General features: G+C 37.6%; 1 protein-coding gene and 1 long non-coding RNA gene across 10 annotated transcripts in view; one reads left to right on the top strand and one right to left on the bottom strand.

Moving 5' to 3' along the window:
* CLYBL (citramalyl-CoA lyase) overlaps positions 1 to 26,956 on the bottom strand; it is a 298,522-nt gene that overhangs the window by 42,728 nt on the left and 228,838 nt on the right. For all 9 annotated transcript variants that reach the window (XR_005376521.1, XM_038569953.1, XM_038569951.1 and 6 more), the window contains exons 4-7: positions 25,605 to 25,706; positions 23,777 to 23,870; positions 22,257 to 22,424; positions 17,588 to 17,712 (exon numbers count right to left, since the gene is read on the bottom strand). Coding sequence is in view for 8 of the 9 variants with exons in the window: in XM_038569953.1 (XP_038425881.1) it covers positions 17,588 to 17,712; positions 22,257 to 22,424; positions 23,777 to 23,870; positions 25,605 to 25,706 (489 nt within the window). In the remaining variant the exon portion in view is untranslated. The remainder of the gene's footprint in view (positions 1 to 17,587; positions 17,713 to 22,256; positions 22,425 to 23,776; positions 23,871 to 25,604; positions 25,707 to 26,956) is intronic.
* LOC102154680 overlaps positions 1 to 26,956 on the top strand; it is a 92,952-nt gene that overhangs the window by 58,261 nt on the left and 7,735 nt on the right. The window lies entirely within an intron of this gene.

Raw genomic sequence — 26,956 nt, 5'->3', positions numbered from 1 at the left:
ACTAGAATGACAAGGGACATGAGCCTATAAAAAAGAAGTCACAGGTCTGTTGAATGGTGAGTCTGGAAAGAATTTCTGAGATCTCCTGGTTTATCACCATTTTACAGATATATTTTCTTTTCAATTTCTGCAAATACCAAATTCAATGTGTCATGTGATCCAAGTTCTGTTCTAGATGAGGAATCTGAGTCCTAGAGTAGCTTGTGATTTTTCCAAGATCACGTGACTAGGAAAAGTTAGAGCTGGAGCTAACACTTGGGTATCAGAACCTCAAGCCTTGATCAGAGACTCCTATATTAAGGTAACAAGGTAATGTCTTTACTGCATCAGAAAAAGAAAAATTAATTGGACAGAAGGCAGTATGCCCAGAATCTGAAGTTAATGTCTGGTTATTTACATTCTTTTAATCACTCCTTCTTGCCGTTTACAATCACAGCTCTTCATATTTCTCCTTCCTTCCACGTAACACGTGGCAAGGATAATAGTGGGTGGGAGCAATCATAATCCTTGCTGGTGGTCCATCTGCATACACTGCCGTCCATTTCTGATTTCACAAGTATCACCTCTTGACAGTCTATATTGTCATCACTCAAAAGTTCTGGGATGGGTCTCCTGGTCTTTCTGAAAACCCTTACCTCCCACAATTACAAGAGTTACACATAGAATGGAGATTTTTAAAAGTGGCAGGGAATCCTTAGCAATGACTTTGGAATTTATTTTTCAATTAAGAGATTTAAAAGCCACTGGGATTAGAGTACCAGTAGTACTCAGCCTTACAATCTGATTCATAAGAGCACCTGTGCTGGCCTAACATCCTATACCTGAATTCATTTTCCAACCCTCTCATTTTTACTATTTATATCTCTAGATTGACTTTTGCCTAATTTCATTCAGCCTAGAGCAAATTTTGGTGATCTCTGTGACCATGATGAATTTTATGAATTCAGTTAGAGAAGTTCCAAGGATATTCCATGGGTTAGCATAGCGTGTGAAATCAGGGTGTGGGACTCACGCTGTTTTACAAGGCAATAGTCTAGTTTTCTTATTGGAGTAAATGATGAAGACCAAAGGCCTCTTGGTTATCCGCCCACCAAGTGGATTATGCCCCTGTAAAACAGCACATCTGTCCTGCTAAGGTTTAAATAATAGGCTGGAGAGAAGAAATTAGAATAGATGCACACAAAATCAAAATGATGCACAGACAATCAAAATTACGGCCTTGGGTTTATGCCATGTTTCCCAAATCTGCTTTGGGTTCCATGTGCACATCAAAGATGCAAAATATTTCATAAAGATCATTTCTTTCTTTTACAGTAGCAGATTTTGCTTGGCCTCCTTCATTAAGCTTAAGCTGCAAAAACAAAATTAAACATTTTTGTCTCCATCTCTGCAATTGAGGATCTTAGTGTTAGGAATTCAACTGCCTAATCCTCCTGCTTTCACATATTGACCTGTAATATGGTTGGGTTTTTAAACATAAGGATCTACATGTGAAATGTGAATGGGTCTGTTGCTCAGGATTTGGAAAAATGCAGTTTGTCAAAAGTTACTTGAATTTGTGGGGAGAGATTGAAACAGTCCTTAATTAATGATTAGAAATAAGTTTCCATTTTTAAAAAGATTTTATTTATTTATTCATGAGAGACACAGAAAGAGAGGTAGAGACATAGGCAGAGGGAGAAGCACGCTCCTCGAGGGAAGCCCGACATGAGACTCAATAGGGGGACACCGGAACCACACCCTGAGCCAAAGGCAGAAGCTCAACCACTGAGCCACCCAGGTGTCCCAATAAATTTCCATTTTACAGCCCAATGCTTTCCTGAAAAACTGGCTTACCATTTCAAAAAGTATAGAGAACCTCCATCAGCTTGAAGATTCAGTCTATAATTTGGTTTAAAATGCCTTTAAATAGTAACTTATTCATAGTTAACTACCTTAACAACCAGAACCATGACAATAATAATAACTGTAATTTTTTGAGCAGTTGCTAGATCACGGACTGCGCCGGATACTTGACATACTTTATTTCATGTAATGCTCTTAACAACAGTGTGAGGTAGATGCTATTATGCAACCCCATTAAAATTTTCTTTAAAAAATTCTCTTTAATTGTGGCAAAAACACATAAAATTTATCACCTTAACCATTTTTTAAATAAATTTTTATTTATTTATGATAGTCACAGAGAGAGAGAGAGAGAGGCAGAGACACAGGCAGAGGGAGAAGCAGGCTCCATGCCGGGAGCCCAATGTGGGATTCGATCCCGGGTCTCCAGGATCACGCCCTGGGCCAAAGGCAGGCGCCAAACCGCTGCGCCACCCAGGGATCCCGCACCTTAACCATTTTTAAATGTACATCTTAGTAATGTTAGGTGTATTTGCATTGTTGTACAAAAGATCTCCAGAAAGTTTTCATCCTGCAGAGCTGAAACTCTGTACCCATGAAACAAGTTACTCCACATCCTCTCTCCAGAAGCCCCTGGCAGCCATCATTCTTATTGTGTATCTAATTTGTACATATATCCCCATTTTATAACTGAGGGGGCTGGGCTTAAGAAACTTCTATATGTCTGCCCTGTAGCTACTGAGTACAGAACTGGGATGAAAGCTAGCTCTAGCTGATCTAGAGTGTGCTCCAGGCTTACACTGTAGGCTCACAGACTGAGAAATGTTCTCAACCAGATCAGAATCATCTAAGGGGGATGGTAGGGGATGTGGCTTGTTAAAATGCACATACAGTCCCATCCTACAGGATCTGATGCAGAAGGTTGGGGGTGGAGGGTTGTCAGCAATCATCTCATGATTCTAAAGCCAATATTCAAGTTGGAAAAGTTCTGTGTGTTAGCTCCTCTGGTTAGAAATAGTTAGGCTCCCTTTGATATGGATATGACCTGATCCTTGCCCTCAGGAGCAATGTGCTGGAAAAGAAGCAGGTGCCATAAAATGCAACAAGAATTAGAAAAAAGCCCAGTGTGATGAGCACAGAGAGATCTGAGGGTCTGAAAGGACTGCCCTTGTCTACTCAGGATCGTTTGCCCTGTTCACATGGATATGATACTGTGTACCTAGTACATATCATGCATTCCTGGCTAGAGCTGCCACGGAGCAATGGGGTTTTATTCCAGAGTTATCTATTGAGTTATTTGTTGTAGTAAATCATTGGTCAATCACTTTGGCACATTTCACTATATACATGTTTAGAGTCTCAAATTCCTGGAAGTGAAGGGCAATATCCTCTTAGCATACATGTTATCTGTATAGCAAAGAAAACAATTACTCTTGGGTTATAGTTTCTCTAACAATGTAGTTATTGCCCATTGGTAAAACAAGCACTGAGATAACCTGAATTTCGCCAGACTCAAAAGTTCTTCATAGGGGTGAATTGGACTTACAGTTTGGTAGCAAAAGTACAGATGATAGTGGTGGTGATGACAAAAGGAATCATCTATAGGAAATATTAATATATTTTGCATTTTTGGCACTTAATACTTGAGAATTTTTTTCTCTAGAGTACTAAAAGAGTAATTTACTAGAAACACAAATGGGTTTAATTCTTTCCCTCCTCCTTTATTTTTCAAATAATGTCTTTGAGCACTTGGGGAGTTCTCTCTGGCATGCCAGTGATGGTGGTGCTCTGTTGGCACAAATGATAACATTAGTACAGCTGTCATGGTCCTTCTTTTTCAGGGTGACACTCCTCCTGTATGACTCTAAGCCTAATGCCCAGTGAAATATTTGCCTCACAGCAGTTCCCAGTGAATTCCTAAAACTTTTGTCAGCGTTGGCCTTTATGAAATTTCTCTTCAAGATCTAGGTTGTGCCCTCTATTTGCTCAAATCTCTCAGACCCAGCATGGTCTGTGATTAGTTCTTCCTTAGAAAATCATCTGCTCCTCCCTACTCCAAAAAGGAGGAGGATGATTACTCCACTGAGGTATTCTGATGGACACTTTCATTCTTCTTTCTTTCCCATTTTTCACCCTATCACCCTCGAGAGTCCTTGGAGAGGCCCCAGGGTAGCCCTTGGTTGCCCCATGAGTTGTTAGGACATTTTTTTCCAACGATGTTAGTTTGGTTGCCAGGCAGGCACCCACAGCTCAGTGGGGATGTCTCACTGAGAGACTGCTGGGATGTTTACTGGGATGTTGCACCTCCCTAACTGGGATCATGTTGTTATCTTTCTTTCTTTCTAAAGATTTTATTTATTTATGAGCAACACACACACACACACACACACACACACACACACACACACACAGAGATAGGCAGAGGCAGAAGCAGGCTTCCTGCAAGGAACCCGACATGGGACTCGATCCCAGATCTTGGGATCATGCCCTGAGCCAAAGGCAGACACTCAACCGCTGAGCCACCCAGGCATCCCAATCTTTCTAAAGCACTGGATAGGATCATCCATTTGCTTATACCTGGCTTTGGCTCTCTTTGGACTTACAAAATCAATGCAATCTCCTTAGCAGGGATCCCAGGCTTCCCATGAGGACACCAGACTCTGTCTCTGCTCTCAGCCTTGTCCCCTGCTGGTCCACCCACTATACACACACACACCCACACACCCATACAACACCCCCCCCCCCCCATAGTTACATTCTTCTGTACCTCTCCCATATGCTCTATTCTCTGCTCTGAGGATCTTTCCCTATCTGTCCTATAAACTCATCCTTTAAACCGTCAGAAGATGTCAGGTCTATAAAGTGTTTCTAGACTTTCCTGGTAGGGCTGATCTCTCCTTTTTTTCTCCTTTAAGTAAACTCTATGCCTAATATGAGGGTCGAATTTACAATCTTGCTATCCAGAGTCCCATGCCTGGGGTTGCCTGGCTGGCTCAGTTATTAGAGCATGCAACTCTTAGTCTCAGGCTGGTGAGGTCAAGTCCCACATTGGGCGTAGAGCTTACTTAAAAAAAAAAAAAAAAAAAAAAAAGAGTCACATGCTTTACTGACTGTGCCAGCCAGATGCTCCTATCCTTCCTTTCCCTACACAGCCTCCCATTACAGCCCTTGTCACACTTCATTGTAATGATTTGTTTACTCTGCTGTCTTTCTCACCAAGTTGTAAGACTCTTGAAGAAGGGGTCATGTCTCATATATCTTTGAATACCCAGAACCCAGTACTCAAAACATAGTTTGGAGTCAAGAAACTTAGTTCTTTTGTGGGCCTCGAGTTGGGTGGCTGAGGGGAGAGTGATATGGGAAGATGCTATCCATCATACCTATCTACTCTCCCTCATTTTCAAACATCCTTCTATGCCACTTGATCTTTCCCTGGTCTGGTAATACTCCCTGGTCAGTTGGCTAACACTTGCTGAGCCTCCAGTGGGACACAGTGATTTACCTTAAGAAATGTGATGCTGGGTTGGGGTCAGGTTAACTCATGCAAGTGACTTAATAGTTTTTTTTTTTTTAATTTTTTTTATTTATTTATGATAGTCACAGAGAGAGAGAGAGAGAGAGAGAGAGAGGCAGAGACACAGGCAGAGGGAGAAGCAGGCTCCATGCACCGGGAGCCCGACGTGGGATTCGATCCCGGGTCTCCAGGATCGCGCCCTGGGCCAAAGGCAGGCGCCAAACCGCTGCGCCACTCAGGGATCCCGCAAGTGACTTAATAGTTAAAATACAAGCAAGTCTGTCATATTTGTGGCATTTAAGGACTGAGGAACTACAGAGAAACAGGGCCATCAAGATGGAGGTGGTTTGGCCAGAAAAGGCTTCGAAGAACAGGTACATTTAAAGTCAGGTTTAGAAGGTCAGGGATACCAAAGGAACAAGAGAGAGGCAATGGATACTAGGAGCAGCATGTAGAGACACATCAGTGGGGTTGGCTTTCTGTGTCTGCAGGACCCCTTCATGCCTCTGGCCACCAATGATTCAATAGGTCAAGCAAAATGAAGGAACACAGTATGAGATACTGCATCTGTCTATGGCTGAATGGGATTCTCTAGGATCTAAGGAAAGGGAACCTGATCTAGCCTATATTAATATGGATGATTACTGGTTCTATTATTCATTGGCTGCTTGGCTTTCCTTATGCAAGGCACAAAACTTAGCTTCTCCTTGATGAAGCTGGACTGGAACCCACTGGAATCCCTTTGTTCTTGTATGCCCTGGTGAACCCAGTACTTGCTCCCTTCCTGGACCCTAGGGGAAAGAGAGTGAATCACCTGTTTCCTTTCCTTTATTCTAGGCATTATCTCCCTGTCTAAGGGTGGTCTGGGGATCCAACAAGCTAAGAGCTGGCTTGGTTCAGCTTTGCTTCTGAGTGGGACCATCATAAATGGATTGACTTGGGCACCAGGGGGATGAGAAGGATGTTCATTCCCTTTTGAAGAGGAAATATGAAGATTCCCTCAGCAACTATAGCCTAGGCTCTAGTTAGCAATAGACCTTAGTAAGGCCTGGAAGATTTATTTCCAAACTGAAAATCGGAGAGGTACAATCTTTTTTTTTAAGATTTAATGTACTTATTTGACACATAGAGTGCCCACAAGTGGGGGGAGGGGCAAAGGGAGAAGCAACTATGCCAAGCAGGGAGCCCAACTTGAGGCTCTATCCCAGGCCCCTGAAATCAGGACCTGAGCCCAAGGCAGACACTTAACCAACTGAGCCACCCAGGTGCCCCGGAGAGGTACAATCTTATTAGGAAGACCCAATACCAAAAAAAGAGATTTCATCTAATAGTACTTTAGGATTTTACAAAACATTTCAAAGACATCTTCTTACTTGCAGGGGGTAGGGCATGGCAATTTCTGTTTTACAGATGCAAAAACTACAGTTCAGATTTAGTTAACCTTTTTAAAGCAACTTATGGGAAGGACAGGACTAGAATCTAAGGCTTATCACCCTAAATCCCAAACTCTTCCTCCTAATTGGTATACTCCAAAGTATGACTGGTGACAGTGCTATCTGAGATGGTTATAAAAATGTTTAAATATAAAAAATTAAAATATATATTTATTTTACATAATACTATATATTTAAAGATTTTATTTTGTGCATTATAAGAAATAACCACCATATCTGAACTGCTATTTCAGAGATAATATTACTTAGGATGAGGCTGAAAAAAATGATATACAGATAAGGTCAGATAAGCAAATATGTGAAAATGTAATTTATTTCATTTTATTTTTTAAGATTTTATTCATTTATTTGAGAAAGAGAGAGAGAGAGAAAGCACAGGTGGTAGGGGAGGAACAGAGGAAGTGGAGCAACTGGACTCAGTGCTGAGCACTGAGGTTGAGGGCTCTACATAGGGCTCCATCTCATGACCCCGAGATCATCACTTGAGCTGAAATCAAGAGTTGAATGCTCAACTGACTGAAACACCCAGGAGCCCCCAAAATGTAATTTTAATAACTGAATTCAGGAACAACTGAAATATAAATGCTTCAATCCTGAGTTTCCACTTAACAGCTTTTACTATAATTAAAAATTTTATTTATTTATTTATTCATGAGAGACACAGAGAGAGAGGCAGACACATAGGCAGAGGGAGAGGCAGGCTCCCTGAGAGGAGCCCAATGCAGGACTCCATCCTGTAATCCCGGGATCACTCCTTAAGTCAAAAGCCGACCCTCAACCGCTGAGCCACCCAGGCGGGTGGTTGTATGCATTGGTGAACCCACTTTACTATAATTATTATGATATTAGGAATACTGAAAGATATTTTCAATGAGAAAAAATCAATAATAAATATGTGAATGACATCTAAAGTCCTCAAAAAACCTAAAGCATTTCTAAGAAGGACTAAAGGAGGTGACATTTGATCCTTATATATACTTCTGAGTATCAGTAACCCTTGGTTTATAGATAAACACTTTTTAATGTTACCATTAAGAGGGTAAAAGAATATTTCTGAAGACTTGGAAAATAGAGAACATGTTTTTCTTATTTTCACACTTATGTTGTAGTGATAATTTGATAGGTACTTTAACAATATTTTGAATTAAAATTCAATAGCCAGGGGCACCTGGGTGGCTCAGTGGTTGAGCGTCTGCCTTTGGCTCAGGTCATGATCCTGGGGTCCTGGGATCAAGTCCCGCATCAGGCTCCCCACAGGAAGCCTGCTTCTCCCTCTGCCTGTGTCTCTGCCTCTCTCTGTGTGTCTCTCATGAATAAATAAATAAAATCTTAAAAAAAAAATCAAAAGCCAATTACTGCTATGGCCAGAAAATTTCAAATGTTAATGTAGCTCTACATGAATTTCTAAAAGTTCAACTGAAGCCATTCGACTTGGTCAACACTTCACATTGAGCTGATGTGTCATTACTACTAGCGCTGAAATTCTGACAGATGACACTGCATGGCCTTTGGTGGGGAAGCCCTTTAAATGATTCCTAAGAATGTAATAGTTGGACTATCTGAAGCGGGTTTGTATTGTACCAGATTGGGGAATGCAGTGACAGTTCAGGACTGTAAAACTGTTAGGAAGGCCCCTCAGCACCTGCCTCAGACGTGGACTCAGAAAGGGTATGAGGTCTGGGGGATCCTGCATCCTGGGCAACCTATCAGATTTAGTTTCCAATTTCTGAAAGGTGAAAAAGCCTGGAGAAGCTCCCTCCTTATTCTTCCCATCTTTTCCCCCCCATAGCTCTCTGACTGTAAAAACTCCAGAGGGGTTTGAAGGGCAGGGTTCTATTCCAGAGCAGTGCCCACCAGCTGAGGCAGTAGTGGCCCAAGAGGACACCAAGGATTGTCTGTCTAGGAAGCCCCTTTGTGACCTTCCACCAAACAGAAATAGGCAACTCTCTAGGATGGGCATTCTGAAGTGGTATTCTGTAGCTTGCAGCTGAAACAAAAAGTATACAAACACAAACAGAGAAAGGGTCTTGCTTCTCCTATGTAAGGCATCTTAATGCAGAGGTTAGAATATGGGCTTTGGGGTCAGCTACACCTTGAATCCAAGCTCTGCTATTTCCTAGCTGTGAGCTACAGCAAACAATGTTACTTTTCTGAGCCTCAGTTTCTTCACCTGTAAAATTGGGGTGAAAATATCTCCCTTACAGAATTGTTGTGAGAATTAAGTAAAATAATGTATGCAATGGCCTGTCACAGAACAGGCTCTCAGTATATGGGAGCTGCAACTTCTAGCACCACTCCCATTACTGTCACTACCACTGTGACTGTGTCCCCTTGAGACTGCTGCCACTATCACTACCAATGTTATCACCTCTACCTGATTGCTGTCACCACCAGCATGATCACTGTTGTTACTGCCACTGCTATTGTTAGCCAGAGATGATTCAATTCCATTTATCACAGAAAGGTGCAGTGAGAAGCACAGTATTTTTTTTTAAGATTTTATTTATTTATTCATGAGACACACACACACACACACACACACACACACAGGCAGAGACACAGGCAGAGACACAGGCAGAGGGAGAAGCAGGCTTCATGCAGGGAGCCCCATGTGGGACTGGATCCCGAGACTCCAGGATCACGCCCTTGGACCAAAGGCAGGAACTAAACCGCTGAGCCATCCAGGGATCCCCTTTGCACAGTATTTGAATTATAACAGGATTTCATGATTTCAGAGTAGCTTTAAAGATTCTAGGGACGTCAACATTCTTGAAGATGCAATGAGTCAAGCCCGACTCATGCCTAAAGCTCCCTGCCTCCTCTAAGCTATAGCTTAGATCATAGATTGAATTGTCCCTTTAAGAAACTAGACCCAGGTGCTATATATGTATTTGAAATTTGAAAACAAATACATTTAAAATCATTTAAAAGCTTAGAATATCAGCTGAGGAGATACTAATCAAATGCAGATGATCTGAAATTTACACTGGAGAAGGCAGTAAACAGAAGGACAGGGTTTCCAGCAACAGGAGAGCAGAACAGAAGAGTGCTAGCAAAGCACATGGCTTGATGCATTTATAAAAAGGAGGAAATTCCTTGGGATGTGGACATTGAGTGAATGTAAAATGAATAGGCATCATTAACATTTTGTTCTTTAAAAAGGAAGCATGAAATCATTTAGCTGTAGCTCTGCACAGAAGGCAGAAACTCTCGTGTTATATGCTGTTAAGATTATTTGGGGACTTCACCAACAGTTTTAGGAAGTGGGAGGAGAAAAGAAAACAGTGAAAGGCTTGCAAAATGAAACTGGCAGGGAAGACGGAGGTGGCTGGACAGTAGGGAGGAGAGCAGAGGTGAATGTTTGGGTCAATTATCTTAATATGTGACCAGTACTGAGTTGTCTACTTGCCCAGATGGACGGTCTCAGTGGACCAGAGCCATCTTTACTATACAAACGGATGGGGAGACCAAAGGTACCTTTTTTTTGAAAATTCTTCTCAGAGCTCACAAAATGTAGGCTGCAAAACTTATCTTTAAAAGTACCCAGGCAGAATGATCAGATAGGGACAGGCAAGTCTTTATTTTAAATATCTTTTGATAAGGAAATTTGGAACCAAGTATGCCATGTGGAAAGCTACCTAATGAGGTGCAACAATTGGATTTATAAGCATATTGTAATTTAAAGGAGTTTCCACATTTGCTAGTGCATTAGATGTACTTAATTTTTTTTTTAGAAAAAAACTGAGGTATACTGAGGTATAATTTGTATAACCATACAATTCACCCATTATTAAGTGTGCAATTGGTTGATTTTTAGTAATTATATAGAGTTCTGTAGCTATCACCTTCCACTCAAATTTTTTTTAAACTAGAAATCTTAGTTGAAAATATTTTTAACACTGAGTTAAATATGTAAACATTTTTTATTTAACTTAGGATATTTCATGTCAAATTTAAGCTGGTATTGCCTATGAGAAAAGCAGAGAATGGAAGTCATTTTAAAGCAGCTTGCAGCTAAGAGCAATAATGTTAAAACTTCTATTTTGTACACCATAGGTTTCTTCTTTCTTTGGAAAGCACATATAAATTAACTCAAAGTCACTTTAAATTTTAAAAATCTATTAAAATATAACTGATGACAATGATAAAATAACTGGTGAAAATATTTTTTCAATTATTCTAGAAGGAAACAAAAGGTCAGTATGATATAACCTGTTAAAAGTAGAGTGAATCATTTCTTTCTAGGAGAGTCAGAAATTTAGAGACCAGTTAGCCAAATAGTATTTACTAAATGCATATTGTATACCTATTTCTATCCAAGATGCTGTGGGGAGGTATGTGTTTTAGTAAACAGAATTCTTTACTCTCTAGGGTAGTGGTGAAAAATTTCCTTACTTTCTTTTGATTCAGGTTCACTAACCTACAATGAAAAAAATTATAGAAACTCGATTTATATTTTTTAATAAAATAAAAGTTCCATTTGCTTGCTTTTTAATATAAAAAGAATTACAAAATTCTTTAATAAGTATAACAAACAATTCAAAGAATGCTCTGAACTTCTTTATTTTAGTCGGCTAAGGGCGAGAAGGCAAGGGATGTCGGTGGGGTGTGGAGATGATGTGGGGGGAGAGAAAGATAAAGAGGAAACACGTGAGAGCTCATGGAAAGGAAAATGAGGAAGGAATAGGCAAGCTATACAGAGAAACACACATCCGACCCACACATACAAAAAGGGAGAAATATTCTACGAGGGAAAAAAGAAGATGTCCAAAGAGTAAAAACCATCCTTTCATGGCTCGTGTTTGGATCTTGCTTATATTACAGACGCTGAAAGCCATGGTGTTTGTGCAACCACAGGTGTAAGTGAGACACAGGACATTGGGAACCTGTCCTCGAGCGAGATGAAATGGAGCTTGGAGCTAGATATGGCCTCTTTGCCAAAGGCTCCCAGTCTAGCTAGGAGAGTTTCCAATCTACATTGGGAGATGGAACAAATGATGACTAATACAACAGAGCAGGATTTGCAGTGATCTGAGCCAAAAAGTCTTTCTGGGGCAAGAGAGAATTGAGAAGGAGGGTGCGATGTGGGGAATAAGAGCAGTGAGTGTTGGGAAGGCACACAGAAAACTCTGTGTTCTTTCCCTCCTCATCGGTTTCTGCTCATGCAAAAAAAAAAAAATATATATATATATATATATATAGCACTAAGAAAAAAATACTAATCCGAACTAACCAAATTAACATTTTGTTAGTGACTGAACAGTTTTAAGGCTCTATCTACTTTTGGTCATTAATGTGGACGGAGGTTTACTATGATCCAAGTAAAACTACATTTGTGTTAACTGTGTTCATATCTTTATTTACAAAGTTAGCCCTGAATGCTGGTAGGGGCTCTATCACTACCTTGGTTGTGAGTGACCACAGGTAACTTCTAAACCCTTGCTGAGTCTTAGTGTCTTAAGTTGTAAACTGAAAAGATTTAACTGGAAGATTTCTGAGATTTTATCCAACTGAAAGAATTATATTTTTAATTGAAATTGAGCAAAAAAATATCCTGAGAATATAAATCAGGAGAAAAATATTTTGATTAAAATATCCCTAAGAATGTGTTATAAATTAAGGACAAAGCAAACAACTTTAGAAATCATCATATTTAACCTCAATGATATAATCTATCTTCTAGTACTGAACCATTTGCCACTAAAACTATGAGAAATCGAATATATTGCCACCAGAATTGTATTGTCTTACTTCATATGTTTAGAAATCTGCAATTTGTTGCTAATCAGATCACCCTTGAAGTCCTCCTTGCCAGACTCTCAGCTTTTTAATGAACTTGACTGTTCAAAATCAAAATTATGGCATATGGTTCTAGAAATATTAAATGAAAAAGGTAATAAAAGGAGTAATGTAATAACTGAGCATCTCAAAAATAGGGTTGTGTTTCTTCAGTTTTCATTTTCACTACACATCACTTGGTTCTGATTTTAGTATTCCTACTTACAATTAAAAGGGGGGGGAAGGCTGTGGGTGGTGGGATGCGTGGGTGTGGGAGGGTATATTGTTGTCTATTAGTGGAATCAACCCTTTCAGACGACAAAGACAACAACCAAATCTTTAGATGGTTTATTTGATCTGCGTGAAAGAGTGGCAGTGGGATTTCTGGCACTTGAATAAGCGGAAACAATATTTTTGGCTAGAGAGACTTCTGAGTTCTCTCAGGGAGCCCTCTAGAAGGCCATCTGGCCCAAACAGTATTTCTTTTGTAAAGCCCTGCATTTGGAAACACAAATGAAAGGTGTGTGAGCAGCAATCAGATACCTATGAAAATAATTTGCTTTCAATATTTGGAGGGGGGTTATTATTCTTTGTAATTTTCTAGATGAAAAGACTTATACGAGGGGGAAAAACCCTCTTTCTTTATTGATATAAATTCCCAATTTATGTTCCAGTAGAGGATTTGCTTATTAATGTAAACTTATTAATTTGCTCTATGGTTTTCTCATGAGTGAAATTAGAATGTTTCAGTGATGCTTACAGTTGTTATGTCAGTGACCTTATTTTTGACCTTTATAATTGTTAATTGAACCTAGATTTTAAAGATGAACATTTCCCCTTCCTTGGTTTTTAGCTAGCTTGTGAAGCTGTAACAAATGAAAAATATTGAAAAAGTTCAACGAAATCCTTCCAAAACCAAATTATAATGATATGAATAAAACTGAAAATGAAGCAAAGCCATATTTGTGGTCAGATACTACAGAAAACGGGACTATTCTAGCAAAGTACCTTTAAAATCTATCACATGTAAATATACTTTGCTATTCTCTCACATTTTTCTTTTAGAGTCTTTACTTAGAAAGAAATGGTAAGTTCTTATATTAAGATACCTTAGATTACCTATTGATCAGTTCCTTTAGCTGTCATTTCTGCCCAAGAAGAAATGAATATGAAAAGAGAAAAAAATCAGAACTGAATTTATAACAGGCTTGAAAAAATATACTGTATCATAATACATAAATGTATAAATATTGCATAAATATTTAAATGTGCTTATATGTACATTATAGTTTTCACTGATATATATTAACTAAATATTTTCTTGAGATGTTTTCATTTCAGTTATCCAATTTTCATACTATACACAATTTTAAATTGATACAAAAAGAACTGTCAAAATTCTATTTTTAAGAAACAATACTAAATTCAGTTCTGAATGGAGAATTTTCAAATACTGGAATCACCACTGTTACAGAAAAAATAACATCAAAAATAAAATTGACCTTTAGGAAAATCTTCTATAGTCTTATAATAAATTACATGGAAAGTGATTTATCCTGACTAAAGTTTCTACCAAATAATTTAGAGTTAAAATAATTAATGACATGCAAGTTGTATCTCAAAATATATTTTTCTAGGACAGGAGAAAAACTCAAGTTTGATGAATACTGAGGATATATATATCTCATGGCTGATGTCAGCTAAATTTGACATATTTAACTTATGGGAATTAAAATAGCATAGAGTATGTGAAGTGTTTAAGCTTTTTCTAAAAGATTTTAATAAGAGAAGATGGCCTTTAGTCTCTAATTTCAATCTACAGCCTAATTCTTATTAGTGAGGACTACTGTGCCAGGCAAAAGGCTTTTGCTTGTAAATAGCTATAGTTTCCTGAAGCAAAGCAGTCACAAGTATCACTAGCTGCCAAACAGATTATATGAGGAGATTATTATTTCTTAATGTATTTTTCACCTGACATCAAACTTTATTTCCTAAGAACTTCCAATTAAAATGAAACAAATAATTCTGTGACACCAAAGATTGAGCTCCAATAATTTATCTACTTTATAATCTAAGTATTCCCACAAATTTTATTTGAAAGGAACAGAAGAAAGGTACAACTTTTATTATTGATAATAATTATTATTGTTGTATAATGATAATTATTATTATCACTATAGAAAATACAAAGGACCCAGCATTACCTGTGAGCTTTAGCTATACCCTTGGTTTTAGGGCAGAATATAATTTAAGATGGGAGCAGAAGCAGAGAAAAGCAAAAATATGTAATTTTGCCTTCTTGGGTCATTCCTTTAAAAACATTACTTGAACGAAATTTTCATCTGAGGGGGGAAAAAGGTCTTTTGGAAATTTGTAACCATCTCACTAGGACACAAACTATCAGTTTCCCATCACTGACAAATTCACCTGTGCTTTGGATAAAGTATCTGAGGGTGTATGTTTTCATCACGATTCACATTGGAAATAAAACAGATTAGATGTTTGTTGGAAGCAATACTTTCTACAATTGAACAACCTATTTATACTAAATCTTTACAAACAGAATGCCACATTATTTAAACCCCAAGACCCTTCAAGACCCAGAGTCACCTACCTGCAGACCCAATTTTTGTGACCAGCCAATTTATAGGCAAAGTGAAAGAAACATGTGAACTGGATAAAATAACCATATGTCCCCACTGGAAGCCCCATTACTTGACTCATTTAAACCTTGCTGGACAAAGCACCAGGAGAATTTGCTGTAGGAAACAAACCTACACCAATGGGGCAGGGAGGAAATGACCTAATAGTGAGTCTCCCTTCTGCTCTAATTTCTGTGGTTCTGTGTTAAGAAAAGCTGTCCTGCTACACTGTTATGAATGCTTATGCCCCAACAAGAGAGCATTTCTTATGGAAAAAAAAAAAAGCCAGTTCAGAATTTAACATTTAAGTTGCCATCATCAAAAGGTAAAGACACTTTGGAACAATTTTGTTTGGGAACACTTTTAAGATACAAGGAAAAGTGTGGTTTTTTTTCGTTCACTCGAGAACATAAATGCCAACAAAAGAGTGTGTTTCCAATTTGAATTTTGTTCACTGGCTTCCCGAAATTTAGGGTAACCTTTTCCATGCTCCTGGCTGCTTATAATGCTAAGTGGCATCCTTTAAACTGTTATTCAATGTGAAACCCAGTGTAGATGGTTAATGGAGGCAGTGCTGGTCCAGAGTGGAACACTGCTTGGTCTGCCATTTTGATGGCCCATATCCTGCCTCAGTTTATTTCAGTCAGAAGTATTTATCAGCTGACTATAAGGTACACACAGAGAGGTGGAGAACATTTAGTGAGTGTGTGCACAGGTGGGACAGGGGAGTGGATGGAATTATTTGCATATATAGAATGAAAAGGTACATGGTGGGATGCTTGGGGGGCTCAGTGGTTGATCATTTGCCTTTGGCTCAGGTCGTGATCCCGGGGTCCAGGGATCGAAACCCCGCATTGGGCTCCCTGCAGGGAGCTTGCTTCTCCCTCTGCCTATGTCTCTCATGAATAAATAAATAAATTTTTTTTTTTTAAAGAAAAGGTACATGGCTCTTCTCTCTAGGCAAATATTTATGTGCATTCATGGAGGAGCTGGGTTTTGGAGTCAGGATACAGAAATGGACATTAAAATACAATGTCAATTTCAAAATATATTTCTATAAACTGCAGTGTTTTTCCAGTAGCCCACTCCTGATTTGAAATGAAGTAATGGTATTTATGCGGAAATTGGCGTAAGTCCAAATGGGATGTTTCCAATGTCACATATTTTGTCTTTTGATTTGAAGTGCAAGTTTGTGCAAAGATGAACCTCTGAGTGTGTGAGGATGAGCAAGGTCAAAGCTGAAGGCAGGTATTCGTAATGGGAGGGAGGGGGTGACCCACTTAATATTGCTACCCATGTTCCCAAGTCCTGGGATTTTCAGGTGTTTTTACTGCCAGTGAAAAGTGCAAGTGATACTTCTCACATTGATGTCACCAGTTCACCACTGAAGTCAGTTTTGTCTTTTTTTTTTTTTTTTTTTGTAAGGGGCTGTTTAGCATTTACAACCTTGGTAATATTTCAGCATTCTTTCCCCCCCAAGTACTTTTGCATCACAGGTTTTAAAACTTCACTCCTTATGTAGGTAACAAGGCTGAGTTCAGATAGTACCTCTAGGATAGATTTATAAATGCAACTTTCTCCCCATTCTCTTACAAAGAGGCAAACGGTATTACTGCAAATAACCTTTAAGATAATTAACTGACAATGCTGCAACTAGCATAAAATCTTCCTTCAGGCGACACCTAATTTAAGTGTTACTGGCACAAAGTGGAGACAGATTGCGCATCACCACTGCAATATTTACATAGCAGAAACCCACAGAGCAGGAAACGCGAGGCTCAATGATGCACTAAATTAGGAACAACCATACTCCAGTGTTAATTTGCTCTCCATTCTATCCAAATCTCAGGTCCAGAAATTGGTACAAACACATACACAGCCTCCCACTCTTAAATGACTAAACCGGAGGAGCTTTTTGTACATTTTTGCCCTCAAATTAAAATAACTCGAAAATTTATATCCTCTCTCCACAAGAACCATTTGATCAAACTGCATTTATTTCATTACAACTTGCTCTTACTTTGATCTAAAATTATTTTCATGTGAATGCTGCATCAGAGTCTATAGAGTAAAACTACAGACTTCTATTTTCTCAAAGGCTGCCAATATAGTTTATAAAAAGAAGAAGCTATAGAGAGACTTGAGGGCCATGTAGTGAAATATTCAGAAACATGGAAGGGCAAATTTACCTGAAGCATATTTCTCCCTGATGAATGTTGTCCCCGCACGGCCCCTCCTCTGCCCCCGCCACAAGCCAATTAATTTTTGAAACAACTCAAAGGATCTATATTTTAGATCCCCCCCCACAGTATTTTAAACACCAGATTCACCCGAGGCATTAACAAAACATTTACCTTTCCTAATTGTTGATGTTCTTTAAAGGCAGTGATCAGTTCCTCAGCCCACTTGATTTTTTCAGGGGAAGGAGAAAACTGTTCCTGCACGACGGCAATTTGGTTAGGGTGTATCACCTGCTTACCTACAAGAAGATTAATAACACCAGAAACACGAAACAACAAACAGATGTTCAAACAAAATGTCTCAACCACAAAAGGCTCCTAATGCCTCACAAACTGTATGTAAAATAACTAATTATTTTAGACTTTTTAAAAAGAAAGTAACTGCAATCTGGCATGCTTTTCCATAATACCACATAAGAAACACAGAAGAATGGAAGTAATTGTGTTTCTGATCCTACAGAAATGCCACCTTAGCGCAGATAATCTCTCATTTTTAGTTACAGGTGGGTTGACTAGACAGCTTGTTGACTAATCCTTTGGCTGGAACTTTAAAGGACAATATCTGCAAATTAGAGTGATTATTTTGAGTTAAGGTAAAAAAAATTATATGTTAACTCTTTCAAATTTTATAAGTTGTCTTTTGCTTATTTTGTACCATTATCCCACCTACCATGATTTCTTTTAGAAGTGGTCTGTTGATTTTCATAAAGCTAACAGGAGCAGATGTTACAACTATATTAATATAAAATAGTGGCTTACAATAACACATTTAATTTTCTTTCTTTTAGACAAATATAGTGTGTGTCATTTCTAACCACTAACAGAAAATTGGATTTCAATGAAAAGATTTTACTCAGTACAGTGAAACAGAAGGCAGATTTGAACACAGTGGTCTCTAGGTTACTCCATTTCAAAATATTTAAATAAAAAAGTGCCTGAAAGTTTCTCTAACCAAAAACATAATCAGGTTTTCCCTTTTTTCTTGTAGAATGAAGATTAAATACTTCCCTCTTATACAGATATTTAAATACCCCAGAAGAAAAGCTTATCTCTGTGCTAATAGCTTTAGAAAAGCTTTCTGCTTCTTTTTGGAGTTTAAGGATCTTGAGGAAAAAACATTACACAAACATAAGACTCACAGGCTTCTACGAAATCATGCAGTCATTAAAAGAAACAATTTAACAATCAGGGAAGTGTAAAATCGAATCAGGTCATTAATAAAATACAACATAATTTAATGTTATAATAATGATGAGATTATATTTTATTACATGATAAAATTATGGACATATTTGGTTTTTTAAAAATGAATGTGCACTTAATGATAATTTGCTCTCCTAAATATATTTGACCATATATCAATGTGCTTTGCTTTTGAAATAGTTGTTTTAACATTTGGCCAGTACAAATTATACCTTTGATGTAAAAAAAAGTTTTTTAGTATTTCATGGAAAAAGAGTTAAGTGAATAAATATAGCAGTATCTTTTCTTACAGTAGCATAATTAGAACACCTTCAACCTTGCTATTTCATTCGCATATGTCAGCATACTAATAAAACATTAAAACCCTATACAAATAAAGATGCTTTAAATTATTTGAGTAATCATGCTTGCTTTGGCAGCAACATATATTAAAATTGAGGAATAATTTCAGGGAACAAATAGTATCAGTGATGACAAATGAGAGCTTTTCTCAATGGTAGGTATTGCAATTATACTAAGTCATCTAATAGCTGTTACAATATTATTAATAAAGGATGTCAGTTCTGGTAGTCATTTTGTACTAATTGTTAGTCCTGAATTTTATAATTTATGTACATAATTTACACAGATGTGTAAAAAGCCATATTTCACGGGAACTTCTTGGTACAGATACTATGACTTAAGGAGCAAAACAGAAACTATTTAGGAATACTGGGAAACCACTGATGGCCTGCAAGTACCCATATTTCAGTAGTGAGGCTAATTTTAGGATATGTGTTAAGTTTTAGAAATTTATGAACATCCATGTATGAAGTTATCTTTTGTCGATTCTTGTGCACCCCAACAATGGAACATCACACTTTAATGTCATGTGAGAGTGAGGCAAATATTTTATACAGAAGTGCTGTTATTGGCAAGTTACCGAGGGTACAAAATTGGAAGACATTAAAATTTATGACCATGAAATCCTTTTTACAGTACCACTTGATATATCGTGCTTTAAATCAATACCTGTCAAGTCTTTTAGGTGACTATATGATGGTGTCATTTTTGTCTTCTACAAAAGACTGCAAAAAAGAAGAAAACCTACAGTGCTTCATATTTATCATCTTTCTTCTCAGCATGCAGGACTGCAATAACTGTGATGACCAAGTCAGCTGTTGAAGCTTTATTACAAGATTTAGTTTTGGTTTCTTTTTATAAAAATAATTCCTAATGTGAATAGCCACTTGTATGGCCAATGCATTGATTTCAAATCAATCCACATGGACTATGGCCCCGTGAAATAACGACTGCAGAAGAGAAACCATAACGCACTGTTTGATGCCTGGCTAACTTTAAAAAAAAACTACAAAACTCGTTTAAAAATGTATCATTTTTAAAAGCAGAGAAAATCCTTATGGCATAGACTGTTGCTCATCAGTGTTGTGGGTAACATGATACTTTCATGAGATTCTAAAACTTTCAAACACCTGCTTCAGAGAGGGTGTGTATTTCTCCTTCCTTGCTTTTCTCTCTGCTTGTGCAAAGCCCAAGTTATGACAATTAAATGACAATTAGGACAAACAGATCACAAGTGGGTTTAAAATACTCAAAGCCCTTCTTATTTCAAAATACTACAAATAATCTGGTATCTTATTATTGGACTAATTACCTTTTTTACTGGTATGTAGAAATATAATTGGGACAACAAAGATCTTCCTTTTAAAAATTGCAAACTGGTTATGAAGTATAGCTCCCTAGTTTACTGACTTATTCACTTGAATATATAATGGGCACTATACCCTCTATGTCTCCCCATCCTCCCCCTGCTTCCATTTTTTGTGTGTGTGTGTGATTTAATACTCCCTGTTGTTGAGAAACAATAGTGCCAAGCGCATAAGCTCCTCATGCTGAGTTGGGCACAGTCTAGAAATCTAAATGTGATTTGAAGTAACGTGTCTTCTGCGACTGAATTAGGGACCAATTTAATTCAGCCCTGTTTCTTGGAGAAATTCTCAAACTCCTTTGTAAGTTCTGGAGCAAACATTTACCCCAGAGGTAGCTGAGGACACCCAGGTTATACTGAGCGATGGTGATACAGGCTAGCATCAATTCAGTGTTTTCAAAAATTTTTTAAAATTTTTATTGAATGAGTACCCATTTCACAGCAACATCTGGCTGCTTGGCAGCTAATGCCACACATTTTAGACCAATAACATCGAGGTCTATTAGATAGATTTCATGGAGTGTTTCTCTTAACTTTTCCATTTGGGCTATGTCCTAACTGGTCATTGGAAAGAGGCAGATGTAACAGGCCATGGGGACAATGGCAACCTTGAGGCCAGGATAGAGGGACTCTTTCTTTCTTAGTCACTGTTAAATGTAGGGAGGATTAATTTATTAATAGTTCAGATGACTGGAAAATATTTCTCTATACAAGATCACATTTATTTACTTATTTATTTATTAAACAGATTTGAGGGGAATCACATTTTATTTTAACTCTTCATATTAAAAACATAACAAATAACACAATTATTTAAGTCTAATATAACACTAAAATTGTTTCTCCAGTTGTTTGATTTTATTTGGAGTTAAAGCATCATTCATTAAGATATGTTTAACATGTAAGGTCACTTTATGAACTCCCTAACTGGACACATTTCAAAAATATTTACAAAAGGGACAGCAAGGATGCTTGTCTCTTTTTCTCATTATTTGAGTTCATTTCTGATCATGATATTCTTAGAACTTGTAGCAGAAGAATAAATAAGCATAAAAGAATTTATGGCTTAGCCATGGTTGCGTGTGTGTGTGTGTGTGTGAGAGAGAGAGAGAGAGAGAAAGAGTGTGAGTGCACACAACTGCAGATATGTGTTTGTGTATAGAATCCCATTGTGGTTTTGGAAAAAAATGGATTTCTGTTTCAAAAACATAATTTTCAGTTGCTCCCTGGACTCCTGATGCTCAGTGATCGGACACATCAATCAACAGATATCTGCCAGCGCTCCAGGACTGGATTGTAGGGAACCCACTGACCTTAGTGCCAGCCAATGCCCGTAGGTGTCGCCAGGTGCATAGACACTTACTAGGAGGTGGGAGAGAAATACGGGGCTTGAAGTGGCAGGAGAATAAAAAGCTAGTTATGAGTAAAAAAAAAAAAATCAAAGAAGATATCAACAAAGTTTCTTTCAGAAATGAGTGAATATTTTGAATGTTTAAGGAAATTTTTGTTCTACCCATCAGCCCAAATTCTTACGGCTGTTCATTCAAAAACACTTCTATAATAGCCTCATCCCTCCTCCAGGGTCAGCAAAAAACAAAATACTTAGGAGGACAGGACAGAAAAAAAATGGTAACTAATGTAAAGAGGAAACAAAATGAATGCTTCATTGTTCGACTTGCACAGACAAAGGAAAACATGACAATTTGTTCAGCAGGTTCTTGCCCTAGATGGCTTTTTCACATTTCAAATAGCAGAATAAGTATATGAGATATATGGCTACATTAGAAACTCTAATTTCTGGTTCTATTTCTACTTTTCTGGAATGTTTGCTAATTTAGATCCTGCTTTCTAAGGTATCATCAAAAATCATACCAGTAAATCCCATTGCAGCTCCTTCCCTTGACTGCCTGAGGAGCCCCTCTCCATCTCGAAAGTCGATGTACACCAGATCTATAGCCTGTAGACCAAAGGCTTTCGCTATGACAATAATCTTTTGTCGGGCGTACAGAATATCTTGGGTTTCTTTACTACTTGTTGCACCTGAAATGGGATGTAGACAGAAAAAAGAGACATGAACTCGGAAACCAAACCTAGCCATCTGTTGTAAAAACTTGGTTTGTAAAGACATCGTCCTGGGGATTGTTCCCCAGCAAAATGATGACTCTAATATAAATGAAGAGAGGGATATGTGGAGGCAGAGTTAAATCTCCTATGTGTCTCTTTATCTTGGAAGGCATCTTTCAGCGTCATTACTTGTGTGTGTTAAAAAAAGGATTCTCCTGCATCTCAGGAGATACAATCACAAATGACTTGATAGGTCACAAATTACTTCTGGTATATTTTTTTCCTTTTTGCCGTTGCTTGGAAAGTATCGGTCCAAAGACAGTACCACAAAAGGTGGCCAAGTGGCTGTGTGAGGAAATGGTTAACTTCTCTCACTGAGCACAGAAATTTGCGTGCTGGGGTTGCAATGCTCTGCCATAACTAAGGTTCTGAGCCAAATAGCGCAGCTTCAGGGTTTGGATGAAGAACTCAGGGAAACGGAAGGGCACTCATTTTGAAAGAGGCAGAAAGTGTCCACTGAACTGTCGGAAACACAAAGGTCTCTTAGAAAGACTGGTATTAAACTAAGTTCCTTTTCTTTCACCCTAAGGGCGGGTGTGTGTGGGGTGTCACTGTTTGCATTTGGACCGTGACACTCCGCTCAGGGAGAGCTCCAGTTTCTAGGCCACCGGGACTGTGGTTCTGCACATGCTTTGTGGCCTTGCTGTCTTTTCTAGGTGTGCCCAGAGTCACTATGTACACATGTACCCAGACCGGAGGCATAGTGCCCAAGGGATGGGGAAGATCAGTGGAAATGAGCATACTATCTCAATAAATATTTAATAAGGAGTTCTGAAATGTGTTTTAGGAGGAACTTAAGATCTATTTAAAATAATATTTGCATATTACATTTACTGTAGAAAATGATCTAAAGCAAATGTGAAATTATGTTAAATTTGTGTTACAAGCCTAGTTAACTCTCAGATGGATGTGAAAACAAAATATTTAAGCAACAGAGAGGCTATTCATATATTATACTCAAAATGAATAAAGTAGATGTCATATACTCCTGAACACATTTGAGGTTGCAACAGGCTTTTTATTACTTTATAAATGAACAGAAGTAGTAATATGGTGTTCTGGAAGCAGGACAGTTCTGAGGTGCCCTAAATTATCAGAAAGTACTGCCCATTCAGCTGAAAAACCATTGTCATGATTGGCAAATATATATTGTCATGTAAATGTCCTTTCATGAAGGGGCAAAGAAAAAATACATACATACACATACATAGACACACAGAGATACATGCACACACGGAGACTGAAAAAGAGAGAAATGTGTTTGATACCTATGCTGGCTCGAAAGTCTTCTCCTCCAAAAACAACTGCATCTAGAAAAAGACCTACTTGAGGTCCACTCTTTAGTGCTTCTTCACACACGGCCTGTAAAAGAACAGAACAGAACCAAATCTCATAGAAATGCACAATATAGAGAGAAGCAGCATGGTGTATTTTCAGTAACAGAAAATTCCAACTCTGAACACAGTTTGGCTGAAAGCAAACCGGCAGTCCTAAAAATGCAGCCCTAAATTTACCCCTTTTGAAAGGCATTTAATATTGTCCAAAATAATTATGCTGTATAGATTTGCTTTGCTTAGTGGATTATATTTAGTTCCAAATATATATGAATACAGTTATAATGTTTGAATCACAGTTCATCTAATTTCTAAAAAAACTTTGAATTCACTTTGATTGTTCTGTAAATTGATTCTCTTTTCCTGAAATTTGTTTTGTTTTAAGAGACTCTCAAACAATAAACATAAAACCACAGGAGAGAAGGAAAGAATTTTTAAATCAAATTAATTGGATTATTTGTGTTAGGATCAGGATTTCTTAGTAAATGGTCTCAGGATTAAAGACATACAGTACAAAAATCTACAACTCCAGAGGGGAAAATAAAAATGCAACAAGTCATCCAAGATGTATTAATTAGCAACTTCCATATTTCTATGTGAAAATAAAGATTAATAACATTTGTCATAGATGTAACAATCTACTGAGATGGAGATTCAGCATGCTAATGTATGTGGGTAGGGAAGATCTGAAAATTGGGAGTGGACACTGTTGATTAATTTCAGGGGTTGAAAGTGCTTCTAGGTACAATATGAAATAAAACGGGGCGGTGGAGTTTAGAATTCAATCATCGTATGAATCTAGTCATATCTAAGGGACATGCTTTATTTATATCTCAGAATTGTGGGGCAGCCTAGAAGAATTTATGATCAGTTGTGTAAATGCGCTCATCATGAGGCTTGAAGCAGCTTCCCAAACATGTGCCCTCTGCCCCTCCTGCATGGTCCAGTAGGTCTCAAAGTTTCCTCTCAGAGCATTTACTCCCATATTATCTCTCTAGGGAAGTGTTCAACTATCTCTTTTCTTTGGTTTTAGGGATTTCTTCCCTTTTGCCCTCTGAGATGGGGTGCAACATTGATGTTCATGAGTCAGGTGAAATGTGAGGCATATTTTGGAAAACAGTTTAAATGATCAGTGATAAAGGGGGAAAAAAACAAACTAGCCATGATATCATTAAGGCAAATTATTTAATGCAACCATACAATGCTGGAAAACACTTGGCTCAGCTGATCTTCCTGAATGCATATCAGGAAATATTTTATGTTCTAATGTGACAAACTGAATTAATATACTGCAAATTATTGATGTATACTAACTGACAAACAGCAGTCTTATATGCTAGACGTTATGGATACTATTACTACAAAGAGGCCAGAAAATTTCCCACTAAAAGGCAATTGTTACAAAAGAACAATCGAAAGTTAATTCATAAGGACAACAAAATAGATTTTCATGTACAATTCATTAATAAATATAATTCAAAGCGTGTGTTTACATAGGATTATTTAAAGTGAGAATATATAAATATTTCACTTAAATATTTAGGATTGGGAAGTCTTTTCTTGCTATTTAGCTAGTTTCTTTGTTTTCTAAGATGCTCACAGCCTGGTTTTAGATTATTATAGATAACAAATGGTGTTCAAGGTTTACTTTGCCTATAAATCTTTCTAGAAAAATATTTTAAGTAGATGTCAAAATTGAGAACAAAAGTTCTCTTTAGGTAATAAATAAAGCTAACTTATTAGTTACATTATGTTCTCTTACCTTAAAATTGAGCAAACCCATTGCAGTTTCCACAAAAGGGATTAAATTCATAGGTTGTTCAAGTTTTCGGCCTTTTAAGTAGAATGAAAATTTGTCTGAAAACTAAAATCAGAAGTGTCATTGGTAATTAGTAGGGGGAAAAATGTACAATCACTGAAATGTAGACACGGTAGTATTTGAGTCTTTGGCCTAAGGAAGTAATATCCCAGTCTATTTCATACATGAAAAAGAATTAAAACAAAACAAAACAAAACAAAACCAGGAGGAAAGACCAAGATAAAAAGGTAACAAAGTTTCCACCAAACTAAATAGTAAATAGTAAATTTAGTGCATTATAATGCTTGTTTTTTTTTTTTTTTTTTTTTTTCCCCCTAAAGGAACAGTTTGAGGCCTAGGAGTTAGAAGTGGAAAGAGAGATTCTGGAGTCAAAATGCTTTCCTTGAAAACATATTTACTTAAGACCTCTAGCCTTCACTTAGCTAAATGCAAATGATAGGCCCCCAAAACAGCGAAGTCTTGTTCTACCTGCCATTCTGTTTTTGTTTTGGACCAGGCACTGACATGAGTGTAACTGTTCAGCAGCCTTCTACGTGGAACCCATATTATTCATTATAGCACCATTATCCTTTGTTCTGAAGGTTTTTCTTCATAATTTTTTAGCTTACCTAGGAAGACCTTAAAAAGGAAGTTTAATTCTTTGAAGACCAAAGCTCGCCAATTTTTTCCATGAGACCAGTTCACAGCTAGCTCTGTGCTGCCAGTGGGGTAGCCCAAATTCCAAAATCTATCATCTGGAAACATACAAAAGCTCTTGCACAGATCTCCACCACCACCACCACCCCCCCTTTCAAAAGGAAAAAAAAAAAAAAAAAAACCACAACCCACCACACTCTAAATTGTAAATCTATTATGTCTATCTAGATCTAATAAGATGTGGGGAGATAAAAAAGAAACAACACAGGTATGATAAAGATATTTTTGTAAATAAAGATGAAAACATATATATCCATTTTAAATTTAAGGAATATTCAGCCATTAATGGATATCAAAGGAAAAGGGAATTTTAATCATCTCTCCATTCAGTCTCAGTTGGGTAAATCATATCTAAGAGATTTGCATAAATATAAACCATCAAAGACTTTTCATCTTCAAAGGGGGTTTCAAGACCCTATAAGCTTTGTACTGTAATCATCGCAGGTCACCACCCTGCAGGAATAGGGCTGCTATGGCAACATAAAAAAACTAATGCTTAAGGCTTAGCATAATATTCTGACTAATAGAAAGGAAACTCATTTTAAAAGCTGGCAGCCTATTTACCAGAAGCAGGATTAGAGGTGTTATTTCCCCTTTTA

Source organism: Canis lupus, chromosome 22 (genome assembly GCF_011100685.1).
Source record: "Canis lupus familiaris isolate Mischka breed German Shepherd chromosome 22, alternate assembly UU_Cfam_GSD_1.0, whole genome shotgun sequence".
Taxonomy (NCBI): domain Eukaryota; kingdom Metazoa; phylum Chordata; class Mammalia; order Carnivora; family Canidae; genus Canis; species Canis lupus.
Note: the sequence above shows the minus strand (reverse complement) of the source record. Positions and strands in the feature narration are given on the sequence as shown.